We start from the raw sequence: 14,184 nt of genomic DNA on the forward strand, positions 1-14,184 counted from the left end.
AAAATGAAATCGGGTAGAGAAAACTAATGATCGCCTGTAGAAAGCAGTCATGATGGAACCACTTCTTCCACTTTTTCTTGACAAGGATACTACTATGACTTCTATAAATAGGAAAAGACTGACCTCGTAAAAATTCTTTCCGTTCCTAAAGATGAATTTCTCTCTAGTTTTAACAAGCAAAGGGTTCTTTGTACTGCCGACATTATAAAAGTTATCTCAGTAAAATATTCTCTTAGAGTCCTGCTGAATTTTTCACTTTAACACTGAGATAAGGTGAAGCAACATTAGTTTTAAGTTAGAATTATTCAGCCAGCTTTTCGTCTTTTTCCACAACTAGCACTTTGTAATACGAAACAATGTGATTCACGCTCTTTGTGAAGCCTCAGCATTAATTCAGAGGCAGGCAGTTTCCCTGTCGTTAGCATCGTCTGCGTCCACAGACATTTGAGCATTTCTCCATGCTGGGGTTTGTTGTGTGGGAAATCTGGTGCTTTATCAAGCTGCTCTCGAGGCCTCAGGATGTTTGCTTTAGCACTGCAGAGGTTAATGGCAGACAGGTCACGTGACAGAAAGATATGAATCTGCTCGTTTCACACTAACCACGTACATAACGAAGAAGCAGTGATTTCAAACACTGCCTAAAAAGAGCAGCTTTAATGAGAATGACCCTTTAGAAAATCTACAAGTTGAGAAAGTTTCCAAGCTGCAGATGTTTGTTTTTTTGGTCAAGGGCCTCCATTAGATGCTGATGGCAGCTTAATTGGCTGTAATGAGCGCTTTGGTTCCCAACACTTCATTACAACCATATGACCCTCACAGCTTTATTGGCAACACTGGTGCCCCAGGGCCACGGACAGAGACTGTAAGCAAGTTTTAATGACCTCCCCTTTGTAAAGATGAGACCTCCTGGCCCTTCTGTCAACTCCCAACGCTCAGCTGGAATTCCTTGCACTTCCTCAGAGGAAAGGTTACGAATGGGTTTCAGGTCATAGAAGGAAGCTCAGTAATAGGGGCTTTGTGTAATGACCCTCATTCCTCTTGTTTATGAATTGTTAGGCTGGTCAGGTTTCTCAAAAAGCTGGATTGAGTGAGGTTGTCTTCAGTATAGCGATGGAACAGGTTCTACACCAATACATCAGCCACATGATGTATTGGTGTCATAATTCACAACATGAGAAGGGCTTAATCGTTGCACTGGTTTGCTTAAGATTGTGTGTGACTTAGTGGCCAGAAAGCTTGTTTGTTGGGGCTGTTCCCATGACAGCAGCCTGATGGGATCTCTGCCAGTGCAGCCTGGTGTTTTTGGTATCACATAGGTGGCTGAGACTGTGCTTCTGCAAGTTTCCAGTCAGTTCCTCTATTCTCCACGAAAAGAGGAAAGTTATTGAAAGAGACCCCTCTCTCTCTGAGTCAAGTTCTGCAATATCAGAAAGTATATTTTCCGCTTTTTCCCAAACGATGACTTGTTGCCGATTACTCAACTTCAGTGATTATAAAACAGCTCAGGAGTTTCTGTGGTGGTGGCTGTTGAGCTGTTCTCCTCCCATGCTTTTACAAACCTAACCTGAATTATCTTTGTGGTTTTTCACGTTTGTGGTTTGTCTTCATCACTTCACTTCCTCTGAACTCCGGCTGCAGTGCATCATTTGTGCAGGTAGTACTAATATGATACTTATTTCTGACTCTGGGCCTTGAATGTAGTCACTGCTGGCTTAATGTTGGCCTACAATTTAGCAGCCACACCCATCTAGATAATCACTGCAGGATTTGTGATGCATGCAGACAGATATTCTTGTCCACATAGCCAAACACCATTATTACTGCAGTTTATCTGCCAAATGTTAGGAGGGAACACCTACTCTAAACCACAGTTCTTGCAGCCTGGTTGAATGGCTGTTTATCCTCAAGGACACTAAAATTGTCTCTCTCATTGGGAAGTTGCTCCCTCCACAGCGTCTTGGAGTATGTGTGTGTAGCTGTTGATGAACTCATACAGAGCTCAGTGTATAACAGGTACGGAAGTAGCTGAAAGTTGTTAGGTTTCCTGCTGAGGGTGAAGTTGAATGACATGGTAAACGCTGCCGGTAGATAGATGCAATCTTTTTTCTGTACTGTGGGTGTAGCCTGGGTTTCTTTAGACTGCTGGTTTTTTCTAAGGTTTTGTAATGGTGGCTACAATTTGGTGTATAGCCAACTCAAATGAGGTTGAAAATGTGGAGCTATGAAGTCCAAGGTGCACTGGGCAGGGATCCAAAATGCATTCCGTTCATATCTGCGTCTGAAGGTTACCTGCTGTGGTGAAATAACAGATTCAGAGAACCAGAAGGTTACTATGAAGTGTTTTGGCGGTCCACCTGACATATTCAATTTGTGTGCAACTGGATACACAAAGTGCTCATGCAGGCATGAACTATATGATTTAAGCACAAACCGTGCCGTTTCACTGGCCTGTAAACATGTTGATTTTTACACCACCCAATTTAAAAGCCACTACATTAGCTGTTGGTGATATTCCATCATGTGAAAACAGGGTTCACGTGGATCCTCCTGAGAACTGACAGATGTTTTATACAGCTGTGGGTGTGTAAGAGCGAACAAGTTTGTACCTCCGCTTATACACCATGTTTAGCTATAACACACTGAAGGGGATCGTAGTGAGTGTTAACCATCAGTATGGGGAAATGAGATGCAGAACGTATTAATAGTGCAGCAGCTTGCAGTCTCCTGAGTCACTCGACACAGAAGGTACAGAAATATACAGTCGAAGCATCGGTTTCTGGAGCAAAATTGCATCAGTTGGATGTTTTTTAGATCAATATGTGTTGTTGCAAACATTTGCCCAAGGCCCACAGGTACATTCCAGAAAGCACTGACCTTTGCCCCAGAGCATTTGTTTTCCCAGTATCATTAAAGGATTGATGTTATCATTCCAGAGTGCAGCAATGTATGCAGGAGTCACCCAGCAGAAGCACACACCAGCTTTCACACAGTGACTGACAGGAGGATGAAGATCTATGCGAAACAACCCCAAAAGCTTCAGTAGTTCGCCACCATTACCAACTAAATCTGTGTATCTGACAAGATCGCTGTAATTGCAGCTCAATCAGTGTTTTGAGTGACACTGAATCTGGATTAAACAACGGTTTCTGCTTGGAAGAAACTCTCAGGTCTGTGGCGAGTCAGGCGCTGCTGCTCACACATGATCTAAAATCAGACTACTGAGAAGTTATGAGTCAGGGAAATGCTTCATGCTCACGCTGCTTTCCTTCTTTCTGCAGTTGTCCTTAATGGGCTGGGCCACCTCACATCCTAATCACGACAAACACTCCTCTGGATTGCTTTTGGGACAGCATGCATAGGAAGTGAAGGCTCCTCAACTCTCTTTGGTATTTATAGCAAGGAGTTTTGCTCTTATATATAAAACATACACAGAGAATATGATAATGGTTAAAAACCTTCAGCTGCACCCAAAGATTTTAAGGAGCGGTTTAGGTTTGTGTTGCCGGACTGTGAAACGTTATTACTTGAAACAAATGCAGGCATAGTCTTGATGTGATTGCACTGAAAGGACTGGAAGAAGGGGTAAGTGTGCACAATATTCTCACAGTGCTGGATTTGTGTCCCCTCTCAACTGCAGCACAGCTGTCTTAACAGCACCCCCGCCCTCCCCCTGATTCCCCTGCAGGGGTGGGAGGGAGTCAGCATTGTGTATCTATAAGCTAGTTGTCCTACAGTGGTACACTGCCAATTCATGCCCTCAAATCAAATCCAGTCAACAAGAGCGGCACAAATTCTCAGCATTGTTGTGTTGTCATTCCAGATGGGGATAGAGACTGTGCTGAAAGATAACACAAATCACATGCTCTGTTTTGGAAAGTGTGGTCTGTTGTATCTTTGTGCAGCATGAAGTTTAGTTTGCCATGTGAAAGAGAGAAAGGAAATGTCTGTGTGGATGTGGGGAGGGGTGGGGGCACATTTGCAAGACCAGAGGAGCCACACATTTATCCAGCCTTTCTTCTATTTTTAATCATCCCAGTCTGATGTCTATTCTTGAGCCACTCCCAAATAGTGAGAAATGAGTCTTCCTTTCTGGAGCAGTGTCTCTTGGCTCCAGGCAGTGTAATGATGATGGTGACACAAAAGATCCTCTGTGTCACTTGGCTGTGATGCGGCAGAGTGGGGCACACCACACAGGCTGGTGGAGTCAGACTCTCATCCACCCATCTGGTATGGAGAGGTGCTGCGCTGCTGCTACCCCACGTTACCTTGTTTTTAAAGAATACTCTAGCTGCATGTGGATCATGGAGACAATGCACGTTCAATTCATACATGACGCTGTATTATAATTTGAGAACAGACGCGGTTCTAATCCACCCCAGAAATGTATTCAAGTAGTTTCTGAGGACTTGACCTGTGCTGTTTTATTTGCAGGTTTTCCACACAGGTAGGAGTTACCCCTTTTAAGAGCACCATCTGTTGGCAGCAAATGCCCCCATTCTGTCTTGCTGCAGGCGGTACGTACATGAATAATCATGTAATGGTCACCACAATCAGCTGTAATGTGCATATGATCACAGATTACACAGACACCACTGCTTCACTGTGGGCTGTCCTCATTTACAGCACGCCTCCCTTTATTCCCTTGTATGTTAGCCTAATTAGCCAACTAAGAACCACAAGAAGGCTGCAACTACACTCTTTTAATTATTTTCGGTTAATATTTAGGGAGGAGAGAAGACCACAGAGACAGGAAGACAAATTCTAAGTTGTTTGACTAGATTAAACAAAGAAATGTTGACACAGGGCAGTGAGGCTTCTCTCTAGTCCTCTAATCTCCCTTGTAACCCCCCCTGGGTCCTGTCCCCACCACACCGGGAGACATGGATTTAATACCAGCTGCGAGTCAAATTAATTAGCTGGTCAGAGCCAAAGGAGACCTCAACTGAAGGTTAATTCTTACTGTAACAGTCCGGCTGCTCTAGGCACAAGTGAGAGGGCAGCAGAGGGCTACAGGGAGCAATTATTTCCAATGATCTGCTGCACTTATTCATAAAAGATAGCAGCTCATTTCAGACCCTGTTGTTAGCGACTTAGTCATTGATAAAGGCCGACTGATTTGAGCCAAACACACCTCCAGCTTTCTCTTTATTTCATTTCATTTCACAACTGCATGTTCAATGTTGGTTATCAATCAGCTCTTCTGTTGATGGGACCTTAAAATCCCACAATGTCAACCTCAGCCATAACATTTTTATTTGGTCTGTACGTCAGAGGCCACCCCGCTCATTACACCACAGCTCTACTGTGTAAACAGAGAGCAGCATGAAAGGCTGTGAGGGGCCCCTGCATGCCTGTGGGACTATGGGGCGTACTTCATGGTTTTATGCTTTAAAAGGAGCCTTAATCTTTCACCTAATCTGGGACTTGGAGTGGAATTCCCCGCACATGGCGGGCAAAAGCCAGCATACGGTGCGCTGGCCTTGGAATGTTTAAAAACATTGTAAGCCACAAAAATAAATTAATTAAAAATTTTATTAATTTTTTTGAGCTTCCTTGATGTAGGAAATAAACATCCTCACAGCTGAAATCACCTTCTAGTTGTGGGATAAGCAGCTTGGCACTCAAATTAATTGATCTTTTAGTGGCCTGGTTGAATGTTTGCTCCTTGTAACTTCTTGTGTTTGGGGATTTTAGCTAACTACTGCCCCCTAGTGTTTCTAATGTGTAAAGTCTGAATTTACAGAACCCACAAAAAAGCCCCTCTCACAGCTGTTATATTTATAAATTTATGCATTTAGCTGCTTATTATAGTCAGCAGGTGCTCATTTTGCAGAAGGGTGTCGAGGATTAAATGTCCTCATATAACAACATTGTTATCTCATATACAGCGGAGAAAACTGGCACAGATGCGGTGCATTTCTTGCCGTAAGTAGACTCATGTATAAACATGAAAAACACTTATTATTTGCAAGACTAATACACAACCCTAACATCCACATGAACACCAAGAGACCACACTGATGTCCCTTCTTTGGACATTTCTTATTCAAACAAATGAAAAGAATTTATGTGTATCAATTATACATTCAGGACAGTATTTAATGATATTTTATTTCTAAATAGCAAATCAGTTAAAAATATATAAAATATACTTAAGTATCTTGCGCAGGCTAAACAGACATTTTCTACTTTCTTTTTCACATATTTGACAGTTTTTCATGTGGTACTGGGATGAATGTCAACAAGAACACAAGTTTCAACCAACGCAAAGTTGGGCTTTTCTTCGAATGTGCAGAATGTGAATATCTGGACTACTGAACTCTGGGTCCTGTTTGTCGGAGGGGATCTTCTCACAGCTGAAGTTCTGTTGCAGCAACTGAAAAATAATGACAAATACCTCAACTTAGTAAGTGCAAGAGGAATACCAGAAAGAATAATCAAATAATTGGATTTGTTTTGTTCTTACATCAAAGAACTGCCTTTCCACCTCTGGATTGACGCCCTCAGTGCGTTGCTCATAGCAGCAAATGATGCAGGTCTCTGGCCCAGAAAGCAGCTTCAAAGTCTCCACCAGTGGAACAATTGACTGTGGAGGAATAAGTGATGACTCACAATGGCAAGCATCGCACAACACACTCGATTTTGCCCCGTTTCAGAATTGTAATGACCATGAAATCTAACCAATGAGGGACTAAATAGTGGAAAACTGTTGCACATTACCTGCTCATAATAGATGCAATCTGCCATCAGGATATAATGTGGGGGGGGCAAGAACTCAGACACATCGTCACCCCTTTTAAGAGGAGAGTTAGAATGTGGTTAATATAGAGTTTGTGTACAATTTGAAACATTTTTTAGCATAATATGGAAAATATTAGTACAAACCATTTCAGTACCTTGGCAGTTATGGACCCACTGCTGATGAGTGCTTGGTTTTCTTCAATGTTTACGGTCAGAAGGGTCTGCAAATCTTCCAGGTCTGTGACGATAACCTGTGCTCTGTTGGTATTCAGGATAAATAATAAAAATGCATAATTTGTTTTCATTATAATAACCAGCATCAGTGCTGACTCTTGGTATTGGATGTTCAAAAAGCTATGCAAAGCAAGGTTAAATTGTATGTAATGAGACTGAATAAAGGCTAAATGAAAAAGCTAAATGTGTGAGAGGAATAACATAATACATCCTAAATGTATTTGTTGGTCTCACCCGAGTGTTGCTGCCATCAGACCAACCACTCCTGTGCCAGCTCCCAACTCCAGCACAGTCCTGCCAGACCACACGTTGACTTCTGAAGACGGATCATAAAATTGTTTTGTCTCCAAATATTTCGCAAGAACGATAGCTGCATCCCAGACCACACACCCAACGTCCCCGATGTAACACTGCTTCACCTGTAAGGCACAACCGTCATTTCTTTCAATTTCTCTCACAAAATATTTACTATCGTCCGTATCAGCCGCCATGTTGGCCAAATGAGGAACCGGAAAAAGACTTCCGGTCGGATTTTTCCAGAATAAGAGTTACTTTGACAGAAGTAGGGTTCGTGTACACATAAAATGCACTTTTCACTCAAGAGAGGGGGCATTTGTAAGTGTCTAGATATTCGAATAAAAGTGGTGCCCTGTTTTAAGATATACACATTACACGCCCTCTCTGGTTCCCGTGACCAAAGTAAAGAAACTTTAACTTTAGTGTTCTAAACATTTGCCCAAATATTCCCAGAATAAAGTAAGTGCTCTTGACTTCTCTCTTCGCTGCTGTTTTAACACAAGAATGAAAAGTTTGCTATACTCTTTGCTTTGGCTTGTGATTTAATTCTGATCTCGTTTGTTCCTCTTCTTACAAACCCAGCCCAACTTTTTGCCGTACTTTTATTACGGCTTTGAGTATTACACGATTAACAGACAACTGCCCTCTTTCCCGCAAGGAACTACATTTTTATTTATTATTCATTTACTTTAAATTGCTCTTTATTGGAATCTCCATAATTATTTTGTGTAGGTGGTTGTGTGAGAAATTATTTTATTATTAATGTTTCTAATTAATGAATTAGTTCTTCTTCTGCTACTTTTTCTTCTGCGCATGTCGCGCGCACATTGACAGTAGCAGTTGCTAGCTACCTGAAGGATGTTCACATTTTGTAAAGAACTCTATTTTCTCTTTGCATAAGAAGCCAATTTAAAATAAATTCAGCACATATACACGTGAGTTGGCTAACTTTCTTCCAATATAGCGCATTCTTTAGATTGTAAAATGTATCATAGCAGTACGGAGGAGGTAACTGGCGGTGACAACTCGGATTGTGGACAAAACGGTGCTTGGTCCCCAGCGGACAGACGAGGAGTGAACGAAACCACTACTTCATATGGTCCCGCATCGTCTTCAGCTTTATCCCACCAGAGTTCAAATGAGAGCAGTGCAACCCCCAGCGAAGGTGCATCACGACTGCGAATTGCCTCAGGTGATTTTGGATAGCCATTGTAGTCTCAGGTTTACTTGTAATTTTAGTCAGTGGAAATTAGGTCAAAGATCATAAAATATACAAGCAATGGCATTTTTGTTATTTCCAGAATAAATGTGACGCAGTAGTTTTCAGATATTGTCTTGACAAACAGTAGGTGAGCGCAACAACACCTTCAGGATAGGGAGGACAGCTTCATCCCTCCTGGTGTCTGCCTCAGACAGCTCTTCTTTTCGCAGCCATGGAGGAACACCGAGATTCAGAAGGACACCAGGGTCTGCGGGGCCCACAGGTTCAAACTATGCACAGACAACTCTGGATGAACTCTCACTTCAACCTCAAATATTGACACTGTCTCAGATTAGGTCTTTCCCATTCAAATAGATTTTTATTCACAGGAACAAGTTCTTCATCTGCATCCACAATCTCCGGGGCCTCTGTGATTGTAGCAGTGGTTGAAGGGCGTGGTTTGGCCAGGGGGGAGATAGGCATGGCCAGTCTCGACTTAAAATGTCCAGAGCTTGTGCTTTCCCAGTTTGCAGACACAGGAACATATGCCAAGGTAACCTATCCATTTCGTACTGGCTGACAATAATAGATGAGGAGAGGATGTGAAATACAGCGAGGACGACTCAGTCATTTATTGTTCCTCTGAAGGTCATAACCAGGATTCACATCTTGGTGCCAGTTGAAATACTGATGCCTGACACAGCCAGTGAGAAGGGGAAAGGGACAAAGCTGTTCAGGCTTATCACAGAGAATTTCCCGGTACAGAGAGGGAATTATGAGAACAGTAACACACTTTTTTTTGTTGTTGTTGCACTGCTGCGATTAGCTCTGACATATCTAATCTAGAGCATGTGTTATTGTGAGGTAATATTTGTATTTTTTTCATGTTTTCTTTAACAGGGTGTTCCTTTCACTGCAGTCCAAAGAAAGTATTTTAATGAAAGGAAAGGACTGGAGTACATTCAGCAGCTGTGTGCTCCAGAGTTTGGCACCGTCCTAATGGAAGTACAAGCAAAGTAAGCCGCTGTACAGTAAACTAATGCACAGAAAGAGGTCTACTGTGGCACTATGCCTTTTTCTTAATCCACTGTTATTATTTGTATAGGTATTACTGCCTAGCAGCTGCAGCTGCTTTGCTGAAATACTTAGAGTTCCTCCAGAACTCTGTTTATGCAGCCAAGTCTCTTAAAGTGACCTTTAAAGGAAGCGAACAGACAGCCATGATTGACTCAGCGTCTGCTGCTAACTTGGAGCTGGTGGTCAACAGCAGAGACCACAGGTAAGAGAGAAAGCAGGAACGGGGGCGATCTTTTTATGCGGCGTATTCAGTCGACCTCTGCTTTTACTTGTCTCTTAATGCAGGAGTGAGCATACTCTTTTTGGGGTACTTAACCACACAAAGACACCTGGCGGTGCCAGGAGGTTACGCTCCAACATCCTGGAGCCTGTGGTTGATGTGGACACCATCAACATTCGCTTGGATACCATACAAGAGCTGCTGCAAGACGAAGAACTGTTCTTTGGCCTGAAGAATGGTCAGGAGTTGGCATAAAACACTTCAATCACACACACACACACACAATATATTTGCATAGTAATGATGAGGGCATGATACAGTATTTCTTCCTTTTGCTCCCATTAGCCGTAGGTAATTTCCTCGACATTGACCGGCTGCTCTCTGTTCTTGTCCAAATCCCAAAGCAGGAAACGGTGTGTGTTGTTCTCTTATTTCACACGAGTCAGACTAAATGGCAGCAATTACCTGTTTAAACATTCACAAGTCATTCTGTTTCAGTACTTATCCTTTTATCTTTCAGGTTCAAGCTGCTGAAGCTAAGATTACTCATGTCATTCAGCTGAAGCACACGCTGGATCTGGTACCACGGCTAAGGGTCTGTGGCTGATTGTATTCTGAAATAAATGCACAATCATCCAACAGCCATAGATACAATAAGGGGGGAAAAAAGTCAGTTAAATGGCATAATAATGATCCCACTGTACTTTATGGACAGATGGTGTTGAAGAACTGCAGCACAGCTCTACTCAAGGCATACAGTAGCACACTGGAGGACAACAGGTGCCAGGCCTTGTACCTAATCTTTAATTATCAAATTGACTTACTATTCCATACTGTATTTGACCTTTTTTCTTGCTTCAGATTTGACATGATCCTAGAGCAGATCAAAACAGTCATAAATTATGACACCACATACCTGAAAGGGAGCTTGAACATGCGCACCCAGAAGTGTTACGCTGTGCGCCCCAACATCAACGAGTTCCTCGACATCGCCCGCAGAGCTTACACCGAGATAGTGGACGACATCGCAGGTGCTTCTGCCAGTTGTTTAGGGAGTTCCGTCATCTTGCAGTGTCTGTGTGATTTAGTCACACCTCGTGGCATGTTGTGTGTCGTCGTTCTGCGCAGGGCTCGTGAACCAGATGGGGGAGAGTTACGGCTTGCCAGTACGCACCAGCTTCAGCACAGCTCGAGGGTTCTTCATCCAGATGAAGCTGGAAGGAGTTGCCTTACCTGAGGGGAAGCTCCCCCCAGAGTTCATCAAGGTAAGACATAAGTGACCAGCTGAAAGCAAACAGACTAAGTAAAATTAAGCATCTGCTGGTTATGAAGGAGGCAAAATTGAGTCCAGCGGAACACTAAAGCTGACACTTCAGAGACAGAAAACCAGCGTTTTAATATCTTCCTCCTTAGGTAACCAAGTACAAGAACAACTACGGCTTTACCACCGCAGACCTGATGAAGATGAATGGACGCTGTGATGAAGCCCTGAGGGAGATCTTTCACATGTCTTATGTGTGAGGAGTCGGTGATCTTTACAAACTCTCAGTAATCTTTTGTACGAGTGAATTTCTGTTATCAGCCAAAGACGGTCTTAGTCTAATTCCAGGACTTATTTAATGAATTGATGAGTTAATGGAATGTCATTTCAGGCGTTGAATTACTTGTATTGGATTTCTTTACCTGTTCAGACGGGTGAAATCTTGTGGAAGTCTTAAAGTGTGGCATGTTGTTTATTTTACTTTGTCACATTATTCCAGACTTATTTTACCGACTGTTTCTCTGCATGAGGAAACAGTCAACAAAAACACACAACCGACTATTCTGTGGGTTAAGGTTGTTAAAAAGAGGGTTTGTGCAGTTCTCTTCTTTTTTTTTTTCATTTTGCTTTACTTTGTGTCCACTAGAGGGTGCTGCTTACAAGGTGTCATTTCTGTTTGGAAGCTTTGATTTCCTGCTGTCGCTCTACAGGGTGATATGTCAACTTCTCAGCACCATCCACGAGCACATCCACTGCCTTTATAAACTCTCAGACGCTGTTTCCATGTTGGACATGTTGCTGTCACTGGCCAATGCGTGCACCATCTCAGACTACGGTAAGCACAACCCAAATGTAGCCCGCATCTCAGTCCAGTTCGACCACCTAATTAGCTTTAAGTTTGATCTGCTGTCTCGGAGATTCTGTGTGCACATAAGGCGGTACCGGCCCAATGTCACACATCACAACCAGTAACTGCTGCTCTCTTTGGTGTGCAGCACAGCCCCATCAGCCATGTGGGTGGTGACTGCTGGCCCTCAGCTGTCTGAAACTGTCTCTCCATAGATGCGTGCTGACTGCCTGCCCCCTTTTCTCCCAGCCAGCTTGTTCTCAGATTACCCTTCTTACATAAGTGTGCACTGATGTTCTGTCGTTTCAGAGACAAGTAGAGGAGTTAACTGCCTGTAACCACTGCACACACCTCACTCAGAAATCCTTGTTTTATGATGTTATGGCTCATTTGTCAACCTAGCAGCAGTATATTGTGTAAACATTTATTGTGACTGATCATGTGCTGCATTTATTATAAAACATAAACAGCACTGATAATCACTTAGTTACCCCTAAATGGCTTATTAGTTTTTAATAAGAATTACATATGTCGCTGCTTTTTAATGTTTGTGCATGTAAGGTATAGTGTGGAGACAAAACAATACATTAGTGTGTGTGTTTCTGTTGTGTCTGCCAGTGCGTCCGGAATTCACAGACACGCTGGCCATCAAGCAAGGGCGTCACCCCATTCTGGAGCGAATGGCTCTCCAGCAGCCTGTATCAAACAACAGCTACATCTCCGAGGGCAGCAACTTTGTCATCATAACGGGGCCCAACATGAGCGGCAAATCCACTTACCTCAAACAGGTGGCACTGTGTCAGATCATGGCCCAGATAGGTCGGCAGCAAACCTTCTAACCTCGTGTAAAATTGCGCCATTGGTCGATGTGACTTGGTTTTTGACCCATCTGAATTCTTTTCCCAGGCTCCTTTGTCCCCGCTGAGTACGCCTCTTTCCGTGTAGCTGATCAGATTTTCACCAGAATCGGCGTAGATGATGATTTTGAAACGAACTCTTCCACCTTCATGTTGGAAATGAAGGAGGTTAGCTTTTTTTTTTTTTTTTTTTTTTCTCTCACATTCTTTAATTACATTCTTGGAGAAAAAAAATCTCTGATGCCGTTTGTTTTTTTTCCCCCTGAGGTTTCTTACATTATTCATAACGCAAGTGACAGGTCATTGATCATCATAGATGAGTTGGGACGTGGCACTAGCGCTGAAGAAGGCGTCGGCATCTGCCACTCAGTTTGTGAGTTCCTCCTTAGCCTGAAGGTAGAGTACACTGCAGTTCTGCCCAGCCTCTCTTCTCTCTGACTCTAAGAACCAGATAGTTCAGATTCCTATGCTCTACATCAACCATTTAACTTTTTTTTTACTTTGATTTGGAACACTTTTCAGTAGTTGAACAAATGCAAGACTTGCGTCCTCTCACCGGTGTTTGAGACTTGAAGGCGTGCCCTGTTTCTCCGCAGGCATTCACTCTGTTCGCCACGCACTTTCTTGAGCTGTGTCAGTTGGAGTCTCTCTATCCAAACGTGGAGAACCAGCACATGGAGGTTCAGCACACACGCAGTGGTGACTCGGGTGCAGAGCGGGTGGTGTATACATATTTGATTGGTCGAGGATGCGCTGATGAAAGGCACTATGGTACAGAGCCAGTGAAATGCAAAAGTAATCCTGTTTTATTTTTTTTTAAGATATTTACAGAGGGTCGGTTTTGCTCTTATAGGTCTGAGAGCGGCGGAACTGACTGCATTTCCTCCAAGTATTATCCAAGAGGCAAAGACAGTTGCATCTAAAGTCAGCCAGGAGCTTTTGGTATGGTTATCAAAAACGACATTTTGACATCTTGCCATATTTTCTACCTAAACCTCTTCTCTGTGCCTTTTATAGACGATGCATTTTAGTCGATGCTCATTGAGTCAGGTCCCATACAACGTGCAATAAACAATAAGGCAATATTAACTCCTGAAAAAGTGTCCCATTGATTCTGAGGACTAAAAGCAAACATTTTAATGTCCCATTAATGGCTGTAGCATTTATCAGAGGAATGTTGGGAAAACAGACAAACTCTAAAGTGCCTCGCTCTTGTAGGCCAGACACCACACTGACCCAGAAACCCAGAGGCAGAGAGCTGTGTACCACCTGGCCACTCGCCTCCTGCAGACTGCCAGAAACTCCAGGCTGGACCCGGAAAGCCTGCGTATGTATCTGAACGGACTGAAGAAGCAGTATGAAGCTGAACTGCGGGCTGCAGGGCCGCCAGGGCCCATCAACACACAGGAGGAATAACAGACTCTCGCCCTTCAGTTGGGAGACTTGACA

The 14,184-nt window shown here is 43.2% G+C and overlaps 2 protein-coding genes across 2 annotated transcripts; one reads left to right on the forward strand and one right to left on the reverse strand.

Moving 5' to 3' along the window:
• Positions 1 to 6,095: 6,095 nt before the first annotated feature.
• vcpkmt (valosin containing protein lysine (K) methyltransferase) lies at positions 6,096 to 7,479 on the reverse strand. Its single transcript, XM_072365850.1, has 5 exons — positions 7,210 to 7,479; positions 6,886 to 6,999; positions 6,721 to 6,793; positions 6,467 to 6,586; positions 6,096 to 6,376 (listed from the first exon to the last, which is right to left on the reverse strand). Exons 1-5 carry the CDS (start codon positions 7,464 to 7,466, stop codon positions 6,257 to 6,259), a joined length of 684 nt encoding a protein of 227 aa, XP_072221951.1. The 5' UTR covers positions 7,467 to 7,479; the 3' UTR covers positions 6,096 to 6,256.
• A 762-nt stretch (positions 7,480 to 8,241) lies between these two features.
• Positions 8,242 to 14,158, forward strand: msh4 (mutS homolog 4). The gene is made up of 21 exons (XM_072365378.1): positions 8,242 to 8,404; positions 8,438 to 8,464; positions 8,622 to 8,739; positions 8,825 to 9,026; positions 9,122 to 9,232; positions 9,374 to 9,489; positions 9,579 to 9,752; positions 9,836 to 10,008; positions 10,116 to 10,183; positions 10,291 to 10,365; positions 10,486 to 10,550; positions 10,632 to 10,801; positions 10,899 to 11,035; positions 11,184 to 11,287; positions 11,742 to 11,866; positions 12,497 to 12,697; positions 12,785 to 12,903; positions 13,003 to 13,131; positions 13,332 to 13,506; positions 13,589 to 13,677; positions 13,954 to 14,158. The coding sequence occupies exons 1-21, from the start codon at positions 8,257 to 8,259 to the stop codon at positions 14,149 to 14,151; spliced, it is 2,724 nt and encodes a 907-aa protein (XP_072221479.1). The 5' UTR covers positions 8,242 to 8,256; the 3' UTR covers positions 14,152 to 14,158.
• The last annotated feature ends 26 nt before the right edge of the window (positions 14,159 to 14,184 follow it).

This window comes from Leuresthes tenuis, unplaced genomic scaffold (genome assembly GCF_036924035.1).
Source record: "Leuresthes tenuis unplaced genomic scaffold, fLeuTen1.0.hap1 SCAF_15, whole genome shotgun sequence".
Taxonomy (NCBI): domain Eukaryota; kingdom Metazoa; phylum Chordata; class Actinopteri; order Atheriniformes; family Atherinopsidae; genus Leuresthes; species Leuresthes tenuis.

Bases quoted from the DNA above. Each gene is read 5' to 3' on its own strand.
- vcpkmt (XM_072365850.1), bottom strand. From the start codon at position 7,466: ATGGCGGCTGATACGGACGATAGTAAATATTTTGTGAGAGAAATTGAA. The intron at 6,794-6,885 runs GTTTGTACTAAT...TCCTCTTAAAAG, and splicing joins ACTGCCAAGGTACTGAAATG to GGGTGACGATGTGTCTGAGT. The intron at 6,587-6,720 runs GTAATGTGCAAC...ATTCCTCCACAG, and splicing joins ATTGCATCTATTATGAGCAG to TCAATTGTTCCACTGGTGGA.
- msh4 (XM_072365378.1), top strand. From the start codon at position 8,257: ATGTATCATAGCAGTACGGAGGAGGTAACTGGCGGTGACAACTCGGAT. The intron at 8,405-8,437 runs GTTCAAATGAGA...CCCCCAGCGAAG, and splicing joins TTCAGCTTTATCCCACCAGA to GTGCATCACGACTGCGAATT. The intron at 13,678-13,953 runs GTATGGTTATCA...TCGCTCTTGTAG, and splicing joins AAGTCAGCCAGGAGCTTTTG to GCCAGACACCACACTGACCC.